The sequence below is a fragment of the Triturus cristatus genome, chromosome 5_1 (genome assembly GCF_964204655.1).
Source record: "Triturus cristatus chromosome 5_1, aTriCri1.1, whole genome shotgun sequence".
In the NCBI taxonomy this organism is placed as follows: domain Eukaryota; kingdom Metazoa; phylum Chordata; class Amphibia; order Caudata; family Salamandridae; genus Triturus; species Triturus cristatus.
In genome coordinates, this window is record NC_140587.1 from 44,133,392 (window position 1) to 44,157,598 (window position 24,207).

Consider the following 24,207-nt stretch of genomic DNA (forward strand, 5'->3'; position numbering starts at 1 on the left):
TGGCTTTCTCCACCATGTTCGCTGGCAGCGGAAGTCTGCAGATTGGGCGGTAGTTGTTGGGGTCTGCCCCATTTAAATTTGGCTTCTTCAAAAGGGGGAGCACAGATGCCAGCTTCCAGCTACCAGGACCTATACCAGAGGAGAACATTTCATTAAAAATAGGAGTCAAATGGGACGCAAAAAGCTGTGGTAAGAAATGGAAATTTTTGGGGTGGCATAGGTCCAATGGGGTGCCCGATTTAGTGGATCGCAGAAGGTTTATTTCTTCCGTTGTCAGTTGGGAAAGCAGATCATTCGGGAAGGTCCCTAAATTCAACGGGGGCTCTGGGGGTGATACTAGCAACCCCAGACATGGCTGAAGCCTCTTAGGGTACCATTCCTTGATCCATGGACCTAGCAAATTCATTATAGACTGCCTTAACTTTCTCGCGTAAAAAGGTGACCAGTGTTACAAAATGCCTGGGTTTTGGGTGAATCTACTGCCTCAGAGCATTTGGCTAACCTTTTTACTGTCGAAAAAAGTTCCTTTGAGGAATTTTTTGCTGTTAGTATAGCTGTGGTGAAATAACTGGTTTTCGCCTTATAAACACGTTTTTTGTACTCCTGCAAGGCTAGTTTATAGTTGGCTTTATCCTCCAATTCATGAGGATCTCCACTTCCCTTTCATACGGCAACACTTTTGTTTTTGTAGCCTAAGCTGTTCCGAATACCAAGGTTGCCAAACTAGTTTATATAGGCCATAAGTGATAAAAGTTGGTTTAATTGTTCCTAATTGTTTAGGTAACCGCTTTAAGCCCTCCTGACATCCAGAGTCAAAGTTGGTGAATTGACAGAGTAATAGTGATTAATACGGAACTTTAGAGCGCCTTTGATGACCAATAAAGATGAGCGCTCATGGCTACCATTTTGGAATGGAAAACAGTATGGGGCCAATAGCTAAGAGGGTTTGTGTTTTGAGGTGGTGACCTCTAAAGAGCCTACCTTCCCCCGGCGATGCGGCAGTGAAGCGTTGTGAATGGGCTTGGGTAGTGGCCCATCACTGTGGAGCCTGCTAGTTCAGTTCCTGTGGGGATGGAAGTGGATGTATTGTAGGAAAGAGTTTTAGGTCATCCAGGAAATCTTTAATCTCTATGCCCTCGAAGGAGTCGACTCGGTGAGCTCTGTTTCGGAGTGCCGACAAAGCTGTAAGGCGGACAAGTCTTATTTTGACTTGGTTCTAAAAATAAAATCTGAAAGTTTTGCTTTTGGTTGGACCTAAAGAGCGCTATTCGGAACACTGAACGAAAAGGCTGACGCCATGATTCACGTTTCCAGCGAGGAGAGACCGAGGTCAGAGGGTCAGCTGTACTAATGGATGAATTTTTATGCTGATTTTCTATCCTGTGACGAATGGCGTCTCATATCAGCAACCGGTCATACCAAATAAAATCCTAGTGTTTTTTATGTGTAATGAAAAAGGATCCGAAGTTAAATGAGCCAGAACTCTGCACTGAGAAGGAAGATTTCCAATTACACAAAGAATAGCAAAAATAGTCCTTCTTTTCCAGCACACTGAGATCATGAAATTGTTCATGATTGAAGATGATGACAGATACATTTATTTTTTAATCTGTGCTAGTCTGTCTATAAAATTAGTGAGTTACTGTTAGTTAAACACACCTCAGTCAGAAATTTGAAAACATTTGATTAGCTGCCTGTACGTGTACTTTAAATTAACCTCGCCATGCGGTGTCTTCTAGGCACTTTTACAAGCCAATGCTGAGGAGAGGCGTGTCCAGGTGGATGGCGCAAACGGCTGTGTTTCTGGCATCTGCCTTCTTCCACGAGGTAAGGTTTCAGGTTTCCTGATGCTTTAAGAAGTCACCAATGTTGGCCTTGGAGAAATAATTGGGATGTATACATTGGTTCAAGTGAAATTAGCCTTTAAGACCTTGCCCTCTAGCTCATCCCATCTTTCTGTGCAGCTGTTTGCTGCTGCATTTGTTGCTACATACAGTGGAGTTCAGTGAAGTGGAGGAGACGACAAACATGGGATGGGTGGGGGGGGGAATGCAGGGGTGGGAGTTGGTGTGGACAGAGGGTGCGTGTGGGGGTTTGGGCTGCGGTGTGGGAGGGGTGCAGTGGTGGTGGTGGTTTTACAAGGTGAGGATCTGCGGTTAGATTGACTGTCCACCAGATAGTGTAACCAAACGTGAGTAACTTGCTTTTAATACCAAGATATTGGACTTCACTGGACTCCCGCAACCTCTTTCTGATCTGCTTGTTTACCTTGTATACAGTCTCTTGGTTTTTTCTTGATATTTTTCTGTGGAAGTACAACACTGCCCCATGGGTCACTCTAGGTTTGTACCCGATCACATACACTTCATTGTACACTTTTTTGCTATCTTTTTCTATGGTCTATATATTTGTTTTGTGAAGTAATCTTTCTCCAAGGGTTTTTATTGGGGATATTTTCCCCTTTTCACCAATCTTTACACACATTTCCTTCATTTTTAATAGTCTTTAATTTTTAGATTTAACTTTGGTAAGATTTTAGACTTTGATTGTATTGTTTGTTAACCATACTGCCTAAGAATTGTCTTCAACTCAAGACATTTGTCTTTGCTGCTCAGTCCAAGTTACCAAATGTGAGCCAAGGTTACTCTTATAAAATCTGCTTTCCTCTGCTTGTTTGGACAGTGTTAGAGGTCACATGAAAGTTCTCTTCTCCGCCTCATAGCCCATTATTCTGATTCTCTACATGGTGATTTTGTATTTTTTAAAGGGGGTCTCTTAAATAGGTAATTTCCATGCTTGCTTTCGAGTGTTTTTCCAACTAGTTCCTTTTGGATATTTCCAACTGCAGATGCTTCACCTTTAGAATATCTCCAAATGCCAGGCTGAATCCGAAGAGTTCTTCAGCAGTCCTCCTGCACTTTACTTGAAGGTGCCGGTGTCTCTGTACACCCTTAAAGTGATGGAGCAGAGCTGCATATAAGTGCCACCCCGTGCACTTTTTCCTGTCTGCGCCCTTCAGCTCCGATCTGGATCTCTGCTTCCTTTATTCCCACGGTTTCCAAAATCTTTCACACTGTACCAGAGAATGACGTCCCCACTACCATTAACTGGATTCAAGCCATGTAGAGTCTTGGAAGAAATGAATCTGTTGCAGGCCCACACCAGCTCTGTCTTTTATGCTAGGGCTCGGCACACGACTCCAGTTGTGTGACACGTGCACTCATGCATTCAAAGGCCATCTGTGACCAGGAAGCAAAACTCTACGTCGTCAAGCACAGAAAGAGGTTGCAGTCACGCTTTAGGTTGCGGGATAAACATGTGAATAGTCGACTAAGTCCAACCAGTTCCCGTGAGGTGCAGGGACCGTACTGATTTGCATAAGGTGAGCCTTTGTCTAGGCTGGCCTAGTGGGTGAAAACTGGACTGGAAGCTGGCCCGAGTTGGCTGGGATTAATTTGGGTATTTCATCCTTCACCTTGTTGACCCCATAGGAGCGATGGGCATGCCTTGAAGAGGGTCCTGTGCTCCCTGTGTGATAGGACTCCAGCTACAACCTACTGATGAGCCCCATGAAGGTCAAAGCCAGTCTGGGGTTGCTTGTGGTGCCTTCTGGAGGATCCCTTCTCTTGCAGTTCGGGACAAACTGCTCCCATGAGTAGCAGGGTCGGTGCTGCTTTGCATAAGCGACACTTTGTCTAGAGTGGCTTGGTGAGTGAAAAGCGGACAGGAATGCAGCTCAAGCAATTGCTAGTCAAGTATTTGATCCATCATCTTGTCGTTAAAATCCAAAACATAAGCATAAAAAGATGAAACGGGGCTCATTTCCATCCCACGCTTGATGTCAGGCAGATGCTCATGATGGCATCAAGATCAAGGTTCCACCCAGTCATCCCTGGAATCCAAACCCTTTCCGCAGCTGGTCCCAACACCAATCTCTGACTTCAAGCGGGTGGCCCAGTCTCGACTGCAGTCGTGCTAAGAGATCACAAGTTGTAATTTAACCTGACTCTTATCTGAGACCTCTGCCTCAATGCGGTTACCTGCAGAGGATGTGTACACTCCTTAACTCTGCAGTCGTTGGCTTTGACTCTGATCCAGTTCAAGAGGCGCCTTATGCCCTTCAAAACACTGATGATGAAGGGGATAGATTGCTTCCCCCTCGTTATACTGATGGTGCACTATATCTGGACTTAAACACCAGTGTCCGCAATGTGGCGGGCCGCATCCGAGTCTCCACAACTTACACCTCCATTTGTGAAGTATGATCCACAGAAGGTACATGTAGTTGTCATGCCGACCAAAGTGGTCAATGTTATTGCGGCCCGATGCCTTTCCACAAGGTTGATCTATGCTGGTGCTGGGACCAGGTTGTCGCTTGATGTGGTGCCCGAAACACAGACCCCTTATAAGCCAGCCATTTGTCCTTTTTGTTTGTTCTTTGTATGGGTGCATTGTAAGGGTATCTGCCGGCTAGTTTAGCCTTCTTGAGTTTATCTGACAAACAGTCTTCCTTGAAAGCACCATTTGTGAAGCGTTCTAAAAGGTTTGGTGCTCCTGTTTCCCCCGAATCATTTGTGATGCTTCAGCGGGACCTTAATATTGTCTTGATGTTGATGTGCACAACTTTGAGCTGATGCATAGAGGTTCCTTCAGGCTCTTGACTCTGAAACCCAACTTCCTTATTGCATCACGTTGTACGAGTGAGCTTCATATACTGTCAGTGGGGCTGCTGTACAACAGCTTTATGCAAGACAAATTGGTGTTGAGAAGAAAGGCAGTATTCCTTCAGAAAGTCATGGCACACTTTCACGTTGATCAGCCAGCATCCATTGCGCCTCAAGCCTCAAAGCCGCAAGAGACACTTATTGTCTTGACCCCAAGAGACCTCTTAGCTTTAACATTGACTGCATAAAGGTGTATTGGGCAGATAAGGAGTTCTTTGTGGGATTTTTGAGTGTGAAGAAAGGCAAGGCAGTGCAAAAGAAGACCTTGTCGAGCTGGACAGTCCGCTGCAGCAATATCAGCTGGACACTGGCCAAGAAGCTGACACTAGTAAGCTTGCAGGCCCATTCCACCAGGGCCAATGCTGCTACAATGGCACTTCCAAGAGGTGTGCCTATTCTGGATATATGCCAGACTGCGACGTGGTTGTCTGGGCCTGTGTTCACAAAATGCTAGTACCTTGACAGCAGCAGGGAAAGGTCAGTTTGCCCGCTTGGTTCTTCTGGACTTTTTGTTCTGAGTAGACTCCCCAGGCCCTCCACCTCTAGAAGGTACTGCTGTAGTGTCTTCCGTAAAGGAGAGGAATGTGTGTTTAGAATTATCCATCAGAAGAACAGAGTAGGTACTTCGTAACGCTCTCTCTGCCCTCATACCTTCCCATTCTGTAGCGAGGCCTCTTTGATGATCTGAAAAGGGCCCCAAATTAGAGATCGGCACACACAATGTGTGTACGCTCCGTGTGTGAGGGCACGGAAGGAGAAAGATATAAGAAGCTGAATCTCGGTGCAGGGGTTTCGCTTCTGTGCAGCGCCCCTCCATCACTTCCAGGGCAGTACACTGTCACCGTGGAGCCTTACAGTGCCACCTACCTGCACGCTGGAGCATTGCTGAAGAATTGTCCTGATCCAGTCTGCCACCTGGGGATATTCCACAGGTGAGGAATCTGCAGTTAAAGTATCCACCAGAAAGAGCCTTACTAAAGGTAAGTAACATGTTCTCCAGTACTAGGGAGCTGTTGAGTATTTATTTTCGCTGGTTGATTGAAGAGTGTCATTGGTAATATCAGTATAGGTTTTGAGAGAGACTCCATGACAAAAAGCAGGAGCAAGCCCAGCATTTGATAATTGGAATTGAAATTGAGCTGTCTAAAGGTGTGGATGTGGTTTTCTGAATTATTCATAAACCTTGAGTTTATCTGTCTTAAGTGGTGTTCTTGTTGTTTTCAGTATCTGGTCAGTGTTCCCCTGAAGATGTTTAGACTCTGGGCGTTCATGGGAATGATGTCTCAGGTAAGGCGCTGGCTGGTATAAGCTGAACGGAAGTATTACTGAGGAGTGGCACTGATGGGTAACCGGAATAAAGTTCTTGTTTGCGCATGGATTGCCATGATTAGTTAAAAATCCAAAACAAGTTTGATTGTCAGAGATGAATAATTACAAAAACGTTTATTAATTGGCTGTATTGAAAAATAGCATAACAATGGGACTTGTGTATGTGTGTCCTGTCTATAATTTGGTCCGATGCTAGGTCATAAATCAGAATATGGAGCTCGTCAGACATACCACAGAACCTGGTGGAACAGTCAATACAAGTCAGCGCTTCAAATAGGTACTTCACTACTTTAGCCTGTGTCCTGAACATCGTGCATTTTGCTATAGGAAGCCAGTGGCTCTTTCCCTCTTTTTACCAAGTTATGTGGCCCAGACAAGTGTAATGTATTCTGCCATTTTTCCTGGGAATACACCAATTTGTACTTGTAACAATCCTTCGTAAGCCGTAATGAAGGAACAAAAACAGCCTAAAACGGAGATCCAGTGAAGGAGAGATCATTGGACCACCACAACGGGTTCAAGACACCATCACTGGGCAAGGGGGCGCTGGCGCCCATGGAGAGACCGGAGTCCTTCTAAGAAAGGTGCAGTCCGCCAGCTCCTCTAATGACTGTGCAGCCCCCTGGGAGACTTGATGGGAGATCCGAGACGGCATCTCGTGTTCCACCGCTAAGCAAAGATAAAGCTGCACACCGATACCCTTCTGTGTGCTGAAGAAAGGGGCAGAAAGCTGAGGAATGAGTAAGGGCAGGAGTCTGGGAGGTTAGCACCCACCATGGTGCAATGATCATGGACAGCTTCCACAGAGCCGTGGAGGTGCAGCATCTAGAGACCCACCTCACGCAGCATCCGAGGACCGCTGGGTGCAAATAGAAGCATGGAAGCGGCAGAAGCTGGAGCCCTGACTTGGACTCAGCGAGCCGGAGTCGTCCCCGCCACCCCTCAAATGTCATTCTTCCCACAAAAGGAGCAACTAATCAAGACCAATGTAAAATAAAGTCTGGTGTTCTTTAACAAGGACAGAATACTTCTTTTGCACAGTCGCTCACAGGCGCTCATCTTAAAGAAAACCTTCCGTCCAATGGTGGAAACTCTAGTCAAGAAGGAAATGACTTAGTTGGGCTTTTCCCATCAGCCTTCAGTTTCAGCCAGAGGGCATAAACCATTACATTGCAGAACTGGCCATTGGTCTTAAACTACTGGCGATAAACCAACTCATTGGAGTCGGCGATCACCCTTATCAGACATTACTTGAACTTGATAGGAGAAACATCTCTGGATTGCAGAGCTGTGGGTAAACCAAAAAGAACCAATGGCAGAGGAAAACTAACTGAACTGATGTGTGAAAGAACTATCCAACTCGCAGGGAGGGAAGGGACTCTGACGGATCAGCCAGACTGGAGGTAGACCGTACTCCTTGGTAAGGAATTTGGCTCGACTGGTAAGGCAAATGGGGTAAGAGGTTAGAGGGGACCAAAGAGGTACAGATCACTTGAAATTGATTTGCCATACTATAATTTTAGAAATAGGACATCATCAGGGAGCCACAGTAAATTTAAAGATTTGATTTGCGCAGCATATGGAAAAGAGTAGGGGAAAGCGGGCGAGATGGGAGGGCCCAAGTACACCAGACCAATGTAAGGGAAAGTAACTATCAGATATCATATGATAGGTTCAATATTTTACAATTTAATGTTAGGGAACTGAATACTCACGTATACATCTTGCTGGAAGAGGAGGACCCTAAGCTGGTATTGCTACAGGAGACTCACTTTATAACAAGCATTGGCATAGCCAATAGGTCTCGCTTTTTGGGACCTTATAAGTATATTTAGTTATGCAGCACAATATCCTTGGTGCAACAACTGTTGCATGGCTAAACACTTATAAGGTCCCAAAGGCGAGACCTATTGGCTATGCCAATGCTTGTTTCACTTTCAGCCATGCTAAACAGCAACCATGCTGCTGTACAACATGGTTAAAAACACATTGACAAAGCGAATAGATCTTACATAAGCGAGACCCGTTGGCTTTACCAATGTTTGTTGGCACATCTTGCTGTCAGACAGAGCAGCCATGTCAAAAATCAGTCTGGCTGCAGTCCCAATATTTCGCTCATTTTGGCAGACAGCCAATGTCTGCAGAGTTTTCCAGTAATGGCATGTGAAAATGATGCCTTGCATGGGGCGTGATTTGTTCACTTCCTGGTTAGCATTGCAAACTGGGGTTATTAAAGTCTGTCAGTGAACTTAAAGTACAAAATGAGATAAACGACATGGGCTCAGGATTATATTGCACTGAATCATTTCTAAGATCTGAAGAAATGTTTTTATCCGTGCTCAGAGTTCTAGGAGCGTGCTTAGTTTGATTAAACTGCAGATAATATCGCTCACACTTACCAAAAACGTGATAAAATGAATCGGGACCCTTGAGCCAGGAAGTAAAGAACATATTTTAACCCATGAATAACGCACGGAAGCACAATAACACTTGTAGGATTTTAGAGCCATTTTCAAGCATGAGATCTTCAGAAAGAAATACCTGACTTGTAAGCCGCTTTTGGTCTGAATTCAACAGCTCGTCGTGCATCTTATTCGAAAGCGCTTAGCACTCTAATAATTAAATTCACTCAGTGGTTTAAACTGACATACAACCTCCTTCGATTGTGTTTTTTTTTTTTTTACATTTACATGTAGGTATGAAGTCTTTTATTATGGCACGTCATTTTCTAATTCGTGACAACTTTTCAAAATAAAAGGTTTTTGAGTGAGCGAGACCGGGGTGTTTCCTGTTAACCCTCCCCTTTATGGTGTGCACTTATTCTGAAGCAGCAGTGCGGAAAACACGGTCAGTTACATCACAGAACTGGGGGAAATAGTTGTAGATTATCTTCAGTTGTAACTAGAAAGCTTCTCTCCCACTCAATTGAAAGGAGCATTTTCAACTATTCTATAGTAAAGTAACGAAGAAAACCAACACTAGAGTCCCTGTAAATAGATGATGGACAGGTATCATTCCATGGTCGTGGCAGCTGTAAAAAAAGAAGCCTGCGAGTGGTGCGCGCGCGTGCCACTGCGAGCCATGTTCTTTCAATTATCGCGCCCGTGTCTGGTCGCGATAATTGAAACCACATGGCCTATTGGTATCTATTACGCGCACCAAGCGTGTAATAGACACCAATAGGCCATGGGCGGAGCAATGCGACCGCCTATGGCCTATTGCGTGCTGGCTTTCAAAAAAACATGCACGCAAAGGCCAATAACGTGCCACAGAATGAAAGGCACACGCTCGTGCGTGTGCCATGCCTAGGTCAGTCTGCTAAACCCTGTTTTTCCCCTACTAAATGTCTTGTGCTGCACGAGCAGGGCTGCGCCCTGTAACGCTAGGCGTGAGACCCAAAGTGTCCCCTACCCCCCCCCCCCCCCGAACACTATGCAAGTTCATGCCACTACCCCCACAAACACCTCCAGAGTTGCAATCTTACTACTAAGCACATTGGTTTTATTAACTCAAAATATGTGCACAAATAAAATAGGGAGATGATTCCCGATGAAAGGTAGAATTGGGAGAAATATTTTAATGATCGGGTCACTTTATGCCCATAATAAACGGATGGACACATTAATTCATGTACTTATGTGAAGATGAAACCCATCGCAGAAGGGTTTCCCACTGTGGCAGGATATTTTAATCAACTAGCATAAAGGGAGCTGAGTAGACCATGGGCTAGGGTGGGCTCCTCGATAGGGGCGTCAGCTGAGGTCCTGAATGACTTAGAAGAATTGGGTTTGGTAGACACTTTGAATGTAGTGCTCTACTCTAAGGAGAGAGACTGCACTACTACTCACACCTACATGACTCCTACCCGTACGATGGATACAATATATCTCTCCAAGACTTTTGCGGCAGGTGTGGTAAAAACAGACCTGAATAGCCTCATGGTCTCTGGCCATACCCCAATAACACTAGATGTCTGGACCACAGCATCACCTTCGGGAGATGTCGGCTGAGTAGACACCTGGTGCAAAGCTCAACCAACAGTAAGAAGATTAGAAGAGTTATCAAAGTATATAACAACTTCATCCACACCCCAGGCATTTTGAAATCTCCTCTTTGGGATGCCATAGATGCCTTATTCCAGGGAGAGCTGATAGCAGCAGAAGCAAAAAGAAACCGGGAATTAACCCAGACCAAATTAAAGAAAGGAGTGAAAGCAACAGACACCTCACACAAATCGTAGGTTAATGCAAATCAGGGGCGAGCTCAACAGGTCATTGACAAACAGCAGAAAGGCACCACTAGCATTGAAATGCAAGGTTTATGAATCGGGTCACTTGTAATTCAAAGTCCTGCAGCATCAGGAAAGTTGTTATGGGAATTGTTCTGTGGTGTCTCAGTATGGCAGACCTGCTGTGGGGGATACTAGGGCAGAGTTGGTGTGGGGGATACTAGGGCAGACCTGCTTTAGAGTTATGCCAAATATCCTGCTGGATGTAAGTAACAGGAGCTTACTGCAGTTTGTGGTACCTTACAGAGGAACTTCTGAGTGGAGCAATGGCTGCTGAGGTTGTTCTGCATTCTGTCCATCAATTCTTCTTTTTGCATTTGTCACCCCGAGTGGGACGGGAATGCCCAGACGTGGGTCCCGTGCTCTCGATGCCACTGGAGTCAAGCTAGCCTGGCAGATGAGGGCTGATAGCCCGAAACCGGTCCGGAGATTTCCAATGGCGTGTGAGCAGCCTCTTGATGAGTGAGTCCCAGGTCTATGTACCTGGAAGTCACCTTGTGTTTTTTGGATCTGGGGTAAAGCCCTAGGACACATTGTTCCCATGTCCAGTTCAGTTCCCGCTCCATGCACTGAGCCAAACAACCAGTGACCACGCCCCAGTAGGTATGGATGGCGGCGCATGACCACAACATATGTAGTAGGTCTGCTCCTATTTCATTGCATCTTGCACATCTGGCATCAGTGCGATCAAAATATCTATTTATGCGCACTGGTGTTAGGGTCGCTCTGTGAATAATATAGTATTGTATGAGCCGGAATCAAACGTTCCAAATCCCTGACCGTGACGGGCCTCTGCAAGTCTTCATCCCATCTGGCTCGGAAGGATAGCAGGTGCCTTGCCGTGTGCGTTCAGAGGGACTCTGCAAACCACTTGGTTAGGTGTCTGCATGTGCCCAGCTCATGCAAATACTGTATAGTTAAGTGGGTCTATGAAAGATGTAAATACTGGAGAATCAGTGTACAGGTAAGTAACTTGTTTTTTCTCCAGTATTGAATCTTTCATAGATTCACATGCTTGTATCAGTAGTTAGCAGTGCCATTTGTTAAATCATTGCGGCTAGGCGAAGACCTTCGTATGCACAGAGAAGGAAACCTATCATTTAAGAAACCTATATAAACCTATAGATCTGTGCGCATACCTAATCCAGATACATAACTAGGAACCTGTAAATCCATAAAATCATATGAACAAAGTAAAACAGAGGTAAAAGGTATAAATAAGCTGTACCTCAAGTAAACAGATGTCTCGGACCGCTTGCCCCACTGTGGCATCCGTTTTCCATGCTGAATCCAGGTAATAATGCTTGGTGAACGTATGCACGTTAGACTTTGTTGCTGTTCCACATATGTCTGGATGTGATACCCCAGCAAAGAGGGCTGTAGAGGCTGCCATCTTCCCTGTGGAGTGCGCAGATACCTTTACAGGCAGGGGTTTTCCAGCTTTATTATGGTAGAAGACAATTGCAGAAGAAAGGGCCTGACATTTCCTTGGAGAAGCAAAAGACACAAAGAGCTGGTCCGATTTCTGAAAGTCTTTGTTCTATGGATGTAGAATTTGATGCATCTTTCGGCAGAGGTTGAAGGATTTCCACAGTACGTTGTGAGCACGACCAGCTCATTTAAGTGAAAAGAAGTTGGAACCTTTGGTGTAAAGTGAGGGTTTGTCCTCAACATTACCTTGTCCTGTTTGAATTGTAGAAAATGTTCAGCCACAGCGAAAGCCTGAATCTCATGGATTCTTCTAGCCAAAGTGAGAGCCAGTAAGAGCCGTTTTCCACAAAACTTATTTTAAATCAGCTTTGCGGATCGGCTCAAAGGGCGATTTCATCAATTGAGATAAGACGGTTTAATTCCTATGGCACTGCCGGATGTTTTAATGGTGGAAAAACTCTGAAAAGGCCCTTCCTAAATTCTTTAATAATTTGCGTTGACCACAGTGAGTTCCCCTGGTTTTCTACGAAACCTAGAAATTGCCGCTAGGTGTACCTTGATAGATGAATGAGCCAAGTTTTACTTGCTATATGAAGTAGGTAAGGCAACACTTGTTCCAGGGTTGAGAGTGAAGGATGTATGTCCATTTCCACGCACCAGTAGCACAATCTTATCCATTTTGCAGCGTATGCCCTATTAGTGAAAGAAGCTCTGGCCTGCTGAAGGAAGGATTTGCAATCTGGAGCGATGTCTAGATTTGAAAATTCATAGTCGTGGGGTTCCAAGCTGATAAACTCAGATTTTATCTGAGGATGAACTATCTGGCTGTTGTCCATGGACAGCAGGTTTGGCCATGGTCGAAAGAGAATGTGTGGAGAGATGGCACGAGAAGCAGCTCTGGGAACCAAAACTGCCTCGGCCATGCCGGAGCGATGACAATGAGATGATATGGTTCCTTCTTCATTTTGCTCCGCACCCTTGGGATGAGGGGAAACGGCGGGAAAGTGTATGCGAACATTCCTGTCCTCTGCAGAGCGTTTCCCCAAGAGTTGACCTGAGGAAACCTGCTGGTGAACTTTTCGCATTTCTTGTTGCTCGCTGTCATGAAGAGACCCAGCTCTGGAATGTCCCATTGTTTGAAAACTCGCCGCAGCTGCTTCCAATCTAACTCCCATTGGTGACCTTGGGAATTGGTTCTTCTTAAAGAATTCGCCCACTCGCTGTCCACGCCTGGGGCATACTCTATCTGCAACGTTATTTTGTACTGAATTAACCGTCTCCAAGTTTCTTGGACTTGGTCCAATAACCTGGTGCCCCTTTGTTTGGCTAGATAGAACATTGTTGTGGTGTTATCTGTTCTCACCAGAACAGAGGAGCCTTGGATTCTCAGAAGGAATGCCTGCAGACCTAGATAAACAGCCCTCAACTCCAAGAGATTGATGTATAATTGCTTTTCTTGAACGGAGCAGTTTCCATGGATTTGTAACTCCTGGAGATGCGCTCCCCAACCGTCCATTGAGGCATCTGTGGTCATTACATAACTAGGCTATGCCACCTGGAACGATAGGCCTGGAGAGAGATTGCATTCCTTCTCCCACCATGACAGCGCCTGTTTCATTGCCTGAGCAATAAGGATGATGTCTTCGAAGGAGCCCTGCTCCTGATTCCACTGCTTGTTTAACTGCTCTTGAAGAGGCCTCATTTGGAGCCTACAATTCGGAATTAGTGGGATGCATGATGACAGCATCCCCAGTAAAGATTTGAACACTCTTACACAAGCAGACTCTCTTGACGCAGGAGGGTTGCTAAGAGCATTATCTTGTGCTTGCGTTCTGGAGTGGGAAACGCCTTCATCAACCTGGTGTCCAGTATCGCTCCGAGAAAAATAAGTTTCTGACTTAGAATCAGGCATGACTTCTCCTCCTTGAGTTGCAAGCCTAGAGATGTGAACAGCCTTTGACAAGCCCGTGTAGACTCTTGTAGAATGGAACGTAGGTCCTTTCACCAGCCAGTCCAGGTAGGGATAAATCTGATGGCCCTGCCTCATCAGAAAAGCCGCTACCGGAGCCATACATTTCGTGAAACCTCTGGGGGGCTGAACGAAGGCCGAAGGGCAGAACCTTGAACAGGTAGTGATCTCCAGCCACCTCGAACTTCAGGAATTTCGATGTTTCGCCAGAATAGGAATGTGGAAGTATGCATTGAGGAGATTGAGGGACGCTAAAAAATCTCCCTTGCTCACCAATAGGAGAATGTCTTGCAGGGACAACATTCTGAATGATTGTTTCTTGATGTATTTGTTCAGCTGTCTGAGGTCCATGACCTGTCTCCATTTCCCACACTTTTTCTTTGAGGAAGAAATTGGAATAGAAGCCTTCCCTCGATTGAAAGGAACTTGTTCTATAGACCCCTTTTCCAGTAAGATCGAGATTTCCTGCTTCAGTAAAGAAATATGATGATGTATTCTCCTTGAGGGCGGATTCCGAGGAGGCTTGTGAACAAATTCCAGGCTGTGGCCCAAACGGATGATGTCTAGTACCCATTTGTCCTTTTGTAATGGCTTGCCATTGGCTCAGAAAAGGAGAAAGATGGTGGGACTGCAGAGACTGAAGTCTAGATGAGGTGGCTGGCGGAATAGAAACATCACTGTCTTCTAGATGGGTCTTGCGATTTTCCTCATGTCGAAGACTTGCATCTAGCTGATTGTTGGCTGTACGAGACATTGGAAGCACAAAAATGCTGTTGTTGCTGTCCTCCATATTGTGATCTGTACGATTGTTGGGAATACGGCTGAAATCTGTATGACTGATAGGACTATCTTTGCTGGAACTGACCTCGTCCTCTTCCCCCACGAAAGGACTGATAATGTCTTTGTTGCAGCGTGCCTAAAGAACGTGCCGTCTCCGTGTCTTTATTGATACCCTGTAGTTCCACGTCCACCTGTTTCCCAAACCGATTTTCCTCGGTGAAGGGCATGTCTAACACTTTTGATTGTACTTCAGGGTGGAAGGACGTCGCTGTCAGCCAGCCCTGTCTACGGAGAACAGCAGCTCCTGCCATTTGTCTAAAAGCAATTGAAGACAAATCCATTGCCGAGTCAATTACTTCCAACAAAGCTCTAGCACCTTCCTGTAGCAGGTCTTTTGCTTCCTTCTTTTAATCTTCAGTAAGATGTTAAAGAAGAGGAGCAAGGTCTGACCATAACTGGCGGTCGTATTGCCCCAAAATTGCTAAGGCGTTAGAGGCCTTGATGGAAGTAGCGGGCATAGTAACGAAGCGTCTGCCTATGCTGTCACGCCATTTGTCTTCTCTGTCCGGAAGCACAGAACAAGGAGAATGCGGATTCCTAGAGCACCTCTGCGCAGCTTGCGTTATCACGGAATCTGGCAGATGATAACCAATTAAACACGCTTGAGCTGAATCGGGTACCTTGTATTTCTTCATCGTCTGCAAAATAGCTGGAACCGAGGCCAGATTCTTCATAATCTTTAATCTCTTTCTATATATAATCCGCAATATGTATGGATTGAACTGATTTCTTTGCCGGATCCTTAAAATCCTAAAGGAAGCATTCGTTTTGTACTACAGGTAAATCAAATCTCCTAGAAGCCCTCAATATTCCCCCATAGGAGAACTCGCTGAAGGGGGAGGAGGGCGATGGAGAATATGGAGCCATGTAATCCTACCACCCCTGACCAACTAAGTCAGGATCCTGAGTGAGCTCCCCTCTTCAGGTTGATCATCTGCTTCTCTCTCAATGTAATCATCCTGAATTGTAATGCACAGAGGTGGAGTAACTGGTGGCGGTACTTGAATATTTGGGTCTCCGGGTGTCAGCGGAACCGGAGCCTGAGAATCCGGAAATCGCTTGTAGTAATCGTTGAGCATATGTCTTAGGTGGGTGTCCAGGTAAGTTGGCACCAGCATGGATTCCTGACAGACTTCGTAAGCCTCATACAGATAGTACTCCTGAAAAGAATCATAACGTGGAGCTCCTGGACAACCTGTGAAGGAGTAGTCTCCTTCCAAGTACTCGGATGTGTCCTGCCCCTGTGGATCCTCTTCATCTGTGTCCTGGCATTTAACTGAGCTGAGAAGGGCTGTAAGCTGGGGCAAACACAGTTTAATCTCCCGATTCCTCTGTATCAAGAAGGTGAGAAGGAGGAAGAGGTGATATCTTTGACAAAGAAGACAAACCTGGAGACTTCTGCATAAAATGGAGACTCCTAAAGTCCTGATTTTGATCCGTTGACGCCATCGACGGTGGAAGACATGTGAAAGAGATCGTAGTCGAAACTGGCAGTTAAGAAGGGGATTTAAACGCTATAGTCGACGGAGCCCTAGATGACGTTTTTTTTTTTTTTTTTTTTTTTTTTTTAAAAACCTTTATTTGTGCATAGTAAAAGAACAAATACGGGCCTACAACCATCAGGCCGGCCACAATACGGTTGAGCACAGAGACAAACAATACATCCCCTGTGCGTCAAGGTCAAGATTAGCAACGATTCAGGATTCATACACTGGAGGGAGCCTTGACACCGGGGGAAGGAGAAGTGAAGGTTAATTTTAAGGTTTTCAAAAAAAAAAAAAATTTTATCGGGAAAAAAGTCAGTAAAGGATAGAAACAAGGAGATTCGAGTCCGCAAGTCGGCTTCATACACTGGAGAGCAGCAGCATCATTAAAACAGCCATAGAAAATCTCATACAGTAAGGCGATGCAATTAGATAACAGGATCATCACAGTAGTAAATACGCACCCCCTAAAAGCCGCCCCCACTCAATCCACCCCACACCCGGACCCCGAATCGAAACAAGTATAGCGCAGAGACATGAAAGAAAGAGGCCCATAGAACTAAAAAAGAAACAGTAAATTACCCCCCCACCCTACACCAATGCGGAGGCTATGGCCTACCCCCCCCCCAGCATAGTGCCTGTCGCCCAATGAACCCGAAATATAGACGAGAGAGAAAGTAGGAATAGAGTAAAGAAACTAAGAGAAGAAAGAAGAAAGGAGGCGGGGAGGAGCCCACGTATCCTCAGGAGCGCCCGACACCACCGGCCAACCAAGCCTCCACACACCGAAACCCCACTGCACCCAAAGGCGGTCGTGGGAAGATAGCATATAACACCACGGAAATGAAGGCAGACAGATCGCGACGAGTGCGCACGACATAAGTAGACAATTCCAGTCCCAGTCCAGCCCGGCCGTGAAGCCATGATGATAGAAAGTAATCTAGCCCTGGCCCGATCGCGGGCGTACGATTAGACCCGCCCCCTCGTGAATGCCCCGCATCCCGAACAGACAAAGACAATATGGCCACTTGGGAGAAGATGGAGAAGTAGAGTCACAAAATGGCCGCCGATCATCTATTGAGGTCCCCTTGCACACCATATAAAATCCAGACCTGGCTTGTAAAGTACATGAGTTCCACATAAAAGGAGTCGTAGGCCACCGTGAACAGTTCCTCGAGGTCGCCAGGTGTAGTTCAGCTGGAAACTCCTGCGGGCACGGTGAGGCAGGCAACAACAAAGCAGGCGGCAATGACCGGGGAAACAAAGTATCTGCCATTGAGCAGGAGAGCGATTGATCCTGAGCGCCGGGAAAGCCAAATGCAGACACCAGTGTAGCACCGTTATACCCAGTCGTTGCTTCCCGGCAGGAGGACCACAGCACCGGCAGACTCACGTCTTGTTGATCACAAACGGGGCGCTCACGGCCCGCAGCAGACAGTATAGAGTCGAACCGCTCACTCAGCGTTTGCAAGCCGACACACAATTGCAGACAAAAGTCCCGCAGGGCAGCCAGAACGGAGCCGTATGTCAGCGGAAGCTGCGTCCCCCCAACGGCAGCAATCCGGGACGGCACTGGGGAGCTGGAGTCTGGTAGAGGGAGGGCGAAGCGGGCAGCGGGCGAGACCGGAGCATCACCCCCCAGCAGCGAGCAGGCAATCAGCGCCATGTTTTACCGTTGAACGGTACCGTGGCCAGGGGGGGGATCGTGACAAGGAGGCAATTCCCAACAGGTCTGCGCCGCAACAGGTGAAAGCCAGCAGTCTCTTCCCCTCCCTCAGGCTCTCTTTGCAGCCGACTAGACCATAGAAGAAGGGGGTCTGCAGCCTTCTACAGCGTGGTCCACAGAGCGGGGTAGGAGACCCGCCACACCGGGGCTTACCCTCTGGCTCCAGCCCATCAGATGCAGGGTACAGGAGGTGTCCGGGCGTCTCTCTCCCGGCCCTTCTGGCGACCGTGCGTGGCGTGAGGCGGGATCGGGACCTCGGGCTCAGATTTGCACCAGCGGGTCCGGTGACTGCAACGATTCCAGGGGGTCGGCCGAGGCCACAGTAGAGCAAGGGTCCAGGGCGGGGAACAAAGGCACCAAAAACTCCGGCATCCGGGCAGACTAAGACTTCGGGAAAGCGGCGGCGCAGTCAGCGCGTCGTCGCACGCGTTGCACCTCGAAAATCGGCAAGGATAGGAATCAGGATGATAGTCCGAGGCCAAGGGCCGACGGAGCCGGGCGCTCAAGCGACTGCTCCGGTCGCCATCTTGGCTCCTCCCCCCCTAGATGACGTTTTTGACGGTGCTACGCACTGGTTGTCATCTATGCCGTTGACAATGCCATCGATGAGGAAATTGTCGTTGCCGTATTCGTCGACGAGGCCGTCCCCACAGCGGTCGTCGACAGACACGGAAGGGGATTTGGCTGAAGTTCGCGACGACTGGTCCGTCGGCTGAGCTTTTTCATCGACGAAGCCTGTTTTAGAGGTGTGAGAGGCAGCAGAAAATTTCTTCAAAGCCATAATCTTTTTGCTTTAGAGCTGCTTTATCAGCAGATGATTTTTTTTTTTTTCCTCCGCCTTTAACCTTTTAGAATCAGCCTACAATGAGGCCCTAATTTTTACGTTTCCTCTCAGCTGAGAATGGCCCAGGGCTCTCTTCCACATCAGATCCTGAATCAGATTTTTAAAAAAAATCTTCTGGAGCCATAACAACAACCTGGCTTTTCTGTCTTTTAGAGTTTTGACTGAAAGGGTTCTACAATATTTACAGTACTTGGCTGTATGCTTGGGATAAAGGCAATACAGACATGTCCTTGTGGGGGTCTTCGGAGAAAAGTCTTGCCTTCCCACAAGATCTACAGGGTCTAAAAAGCCTCTTCTTAGATCCCTCTGACATATTTGAAGTGAAGAAGATGGATAAAACAGTACCTTGAGGTGAATTCTGGCAGGGTCAAAAGTTCACTAACTCACAAAACTGAGAAGAGCTCTGGGAGACTCCCTTCCTCACGACGTGCGGTTAGAAATCTAAGGTCTGGTGGATCTGCTGGGGAGTTGAGGTCTAGGGCTGGTCTCTGATTGGTTCAAGTTTGGACCTACATAAAGATGCTGACAAATGTTAATGTTTTTCTTTTCATTTGGTGGTTTCTAATATACTTTTATAGTACTACTTTTCTATCTACCACAAGGCTCCCGCCATGACGACGGGCAAGATACAAGCACGTGAATCTATGAAATATTCAATACTGGACAATGCAAGCAACCTCTGGCATTGATGACCAGCCCAGTCCTTATTCCTCCTATTACTAATCTGTGCTAGCGTTTGGTTTCAGAGACCTGTTGAAGCAACAAGGCCTTCTGCCATCCCAATTGAAAGGTGTTACATCTATGACCATTACAAAGATGGCTCGCTAAGATCTAGGGAAGGTCTTCATCTTTATAATTTAAAATAAAATGTTTTAGACTCCATCTCCGTTGGTTTCAGTGTGGGGCAATTTCTGGAGCATGGATGGGGCAATGCAAATTCAGGGCACCGAAATCGCAAGGTGTTGCAAAGTAGCTGCTCTGCTGATTGTGCATCTTTCAAACCAGAGCAGTCATAGCGCATCTTTCTGGAGTTCAAATGTATTCTGTTTATGCAGGTGCCCACTCGTAAACCTTAGCATGATTGTTGATTGGTGATGATACTTTTGTTTATATTTTAATTGATTCTTGCAGATTCCTCTGGCCTGGTTTGTTGGAAAGTTTCTGAGAGGCAACTATGGGAATGCAGCTGTCTGGATCTCGCTGATCATTGGGCAGCCCATCGCCATCCTTATGTACGTCCATGACTACTACGTCCTAAACCACGAAAGGGCTCCGGAATCTCCATGACGCTCCGGCAGCCTTGGTGGTTGTCCGCTGTGAAGCATGGTTGGACTTTTTTAAGCGCCAGCAGGAAAAAAAGGGAAGAGCCGCGAGTCATGGCACAGTGGATGGACAATGGCTTTTACCGGATTTGAATAATTTTATATGTGCAATGTATGTTTGATCGGAGCAAAATAACATGAATGAGGAGCACCAGGGAAAATGATTTGTGGTTTCAAATGTGGAAAGGACGTCTGCCAGTTTCCTTTACTTGGGATTGTCCGTCTCCGAAGCTCACTGTAATATTCCATCCAGACGCTCTCCAATAATCCTTCTTTCTTATGTGGGGAGCTCTAGATCTGCCATAAACTGTTGATTAGGCACAGTTTTGTTTCTTCCTTTCCATAGTAGTGTTGATCACTCCACTCCAGTGTAAGCAGTGTCATTGCTCATGTCATTTTCATACTGTAGGAAGGTCTCGGGCACAGAGAGAGCATATTCTAAATACATTTTCTCCAATTTCAATACAGATGTTGATTATCCATCTAATACCAATTGGTACTGTGTCCCTCCGCTTGACCACATGTGACCTGAGCCATACAGATAACATTTAGAACAATGTTGGGCTGGGAAACCATTTATCTTACCTCCTAAACACTCAAGAGTTCTCTTCAGTTAATACTGCTTTTTTTTTTTTTGTAGCATTTTCTTACATTGATGTGGCTGATTGTTTGAAGTTTCCCCCCACCCCACCCCTCCTGTGTCCATGAACATTCTGAAATACGGTTTTGTAGTTTGAAGTGGTCTTTCAACTTCATTGGAACTAATACTTTTTAAACTAATTGTGAGGATGGCATGGTTCCTTTTTTTTTTGTAATGAAGCGTTTGTCAATTTCTGTCCAGTGCTTTCACACAACAAGCAGTTTGTTTTTCAAACTAATATTTGCTTCAGAACTTTAAAAGTTGTTGTTCTTTCAAGTTATCAAATTAAGAGCATGTTCTTCTAAAACCGGTATGAGAGCTTGTTGGGCTAATGTACTCGTAGTTTGAATCCTGCCAGGTCCACTTAGATTTTCATACTTCATAAGTTGTTTAAAGGATGGCAAAGTGTAGTGACGCCACTTTAAGATGACTGCGTTTGTGAAAAGTGTACTATGTAAGTGTACCATTATTCTAGCTCTGTATTGTTTTTGTTTTACTTCTTACTCAATACTTTTTTTGGGTGGTCACATGACGGTTATTTTATTTTTAAGTGCGGTGGGAGCAGTGTGATGAACAATCATGTTGTATGAATGTATTATCGTACTTTGTCATAAATCGTCTAAACATCAAAGTTATGAGCCACTATTTCCATGGAATTAAATAGTCCTTCATCTGATGAAGATTGTTACAGATGATGTAAATGAAATTGTCTTCACCAGTTCTCTTCAGCACTAGTCTCAAGAAGGACGGGTGGGCGTCGGATCTCCCGTCCGTCTATTTCCAGAACAATCTTGAATATAGAAATTCCTTGGATTCTAATCTGACACACTGGGATCTTTGGTATCTTTCATTACCACGACACCCCTGTCTCTCGTCTACGCTTGATTAGTTTGGCCACTTTATCAGTGACCCATCCTTTATGTAGGTTTTGAGGTTTTAAGTGTTCTCCTGGGTTGGATGCTATTTTGCTCAAGCCCTTTAGTAATCTGTTCTAAAATATCTACTAGATTCAAAGGTTTGTTGTCATCTAGGAGTAATTCAAAATCGGGGGATTTACATTTAATTTGCAATTGGACATTTTTTTTCTTTCTGTAAGGAATCCTACAGGACATAAGATAATCAGACAAAGCAACCGAAAGCTGTGGGAAGATTTTTGCAGCAATTTAGATGCAACGGTAGAGAGTACATCTATTGTATGAGCAACAATTTTTATTTCCCACTCGGTTGAAGGGCTGCCATGCGTATCAAAAACAGTGGTGATTTGTGGTTATGGCATTCATATACCCGAAGGTAAGGAGTCTGATTTAGATCTCGGAGGACGGGTTACTCTGTCACAATGGGGACGGCTATCCCGTCGGCTGAAATAGAAATCTCTTAGGATATAATGGGGTTTATATTTCAGTGGACGGGATATCCGTAAGCCGCTGTGACCGAGTAACCCGTCCGCCAAGATCTAAATCGGGCCCAAAGTCTCATAGCACGGTGAGAGTATTATACTTAATCATTGGAGATGACATAAAATCAGGAGAAGAGTTTCCAAGATCTTTGTCAGTATTGATTGCAGAAGTGGTCAGTAAAACACTAAAGTATTCAGTCTGTGCTGTTAAGGTTACGAAAAGAGCAAACGGTAATTCAACCTTTCCTGGAAAGTGGCATTAATTAATGGGCAGATGTAAATATTAACCTATTCCTCTTCTATTTTCTTATGTCCACTGCCAGCTGAAAAATTAGTTGTACACTATTGATGGCGAGAGAACTCTTGCATCTTACGTTGGCCTGCACAATGCATTAGACAAAGATGTCTGATGGTCCTGCTGCTGATGGCGAATCTCCCTCACGGCGAGGCACTGCCAGGTAGATTGTTGCTTACATAAAGATTTGTTAATGGAAAGCTAATCGCTCTCTCATAAAGAAACCTACCATATCAACGCCACCTCTATAATAAAATAGGGTGCCACAGCAGCACTTTAGAGATGTCTCCCTAGCAGAGATTTGCAAGGGTGACACTCGAGTGAACCAAAGCTTTATCAGGTGGATGTCGGTTTCCTTGTAGTCTCCTCTCAAGGATGCTAATTCAAGGCGATCTGTTCAGACAAGGATATGAATCTTTGCAGCCACCAAAGTTGATCTGTACAACAGTACACAGTTTGCATATTCTATAAGACTCTGTTGTTGAAACTCTGTGTCTGCCCTTGGTCTCATGGTAAGAATTCTTCTCTTTGAAAGTCTTTGTCTTAATGTTGCTTTGGATAATGTGTTTTGGGGAATGGGCAATGTGAGGTGTGTTTAGTATGCGATTTACAGTGTGTGCTGTCAATTCACCGTCTGTATTTTCATGCACTGCAATGTTTTTTAACTTTATAGACTGAATTTATCAAGTGGAAAATGTGATTAAAGGTGATTTTTATTTTTCAAAACGTGCGCACAGTTGTGAACTGATTACAAGAATTAGATATTACAAATATGGAACAGTAATCAACTTATAACTGGCATGTATGATTGCATCTGTAACTACAGCTTGTGGCACAACTTTAATCTCTACAAATATGCGCGTTCTTCCTCGTACACCACCCCCCCCACACCACAGTTGCCTGTATACATTGACATTTATGTGCAAAGTAAGGTATGTTGGCTTTATCAGAAGTTTCATGATTAGGCATCCACCTCTCAGACCAAACAAAGGAGTACTCCTTCATGTTTCTTTTGATCAGTGTTGTTCTGATAGGGACTTTTAGCCTCAAATACTGCACCTTTTGAATATTCCCCCGGAGTCAGAGTGATTCATAAACTTCAGCAGTACCGCTGCGTTCTAGTAGGTGGCGCCGTGTGGCTCTGCACTGATGCTGTTCCGCTCCAGAAATGACGTGTGGAGCCTATGTAGGTGCCGCTCGCTGACCTCAGTTCTTTTCTTTCAAGCCACCAGAAGCGGATCCAGAGGTTGCCTCAAGAAATTGTACAACAGTGTGCAAGATAAATGCCGCCTTCTAAAATGGCAGCTTTTAACTACTGTAGGGATTGCTGCAATGAAATGTGCGACCCTGATCAGGTTTTCCTGAGGTTGAGTCACAACCTTAAGGCCTGCAGTGATTGTGTGTCGAAACCCATAGGCCACACTAGACTGCAAGGCAAAACTCTCCATTGCCATGCACCATAAGACTCTGCGGCAGGACCCCTCCAGGTCGAAAGTGCCATCTTGGTCCCGTTCCAGAAGTTGCAGCAGTCAATCGAGGGATAGGTCTTCATCTTGATAAAAGTTTTTGGGTCAGTGTAGAAAGCTAGCTCTGTATATACTATACCAAAGTAAGGTATAGCGTGCACAGACCAGTGGATCCCCAGTGGCTCGAGTAGATAATATTAAAATATCTATTTGTGGTACTGTAGTCGAGCAATTGGGCTGATCAGTGGGCTGTGTTAAGTATGTATTGTACACCCTTGGGCAAGAAATGATTGCACAAACTCAGACTGAATCCAAACCAATTGTTTTGTATAAAATTTTATTTTGTTTCTGGAACCAAGAAATATTCAGATGCAGGTAAGTAGCAGTTTTCAAAGACCGCAGTAGTACCTTCAAAAATGCAGTGTTTTGCAAAGCAGAAGAAATGCTTTACAG

General features: G+C 45.5%; 1 protein-coding gene across 1 annotated transcript in view; it reads left to right on the top strand.

Annotated features, from left to right (window-relative positions):
• The window catches only part of DGAT1 (diacylglycerol O-acyltransferase 1), a 316,877-nt gene extending 293,863 nt beyond the window's left edge, over positions 1-23,014 (top strand). The window contains exons 15-17 of the mRNA XM_085604343.1: positions 1,740-1,827; positions 5,949-6,011; positions 19,767-23,014. Coding sequence (XP_085460469.1) covers positions 1,740-1,827; positions 5,949-6,011; positions 19,767-19,922 — 307 coding nt within the window. The 3' untranslated portion in view covers positions 19,923-23,014. The remainder of the gene's footprint in view (positions 1-1,739; positions 1,828-5,948; positions 6,012-19,766) is intronic.
• Positions 23,015-24,207: the final 1,193 nt, after the last annotated feature.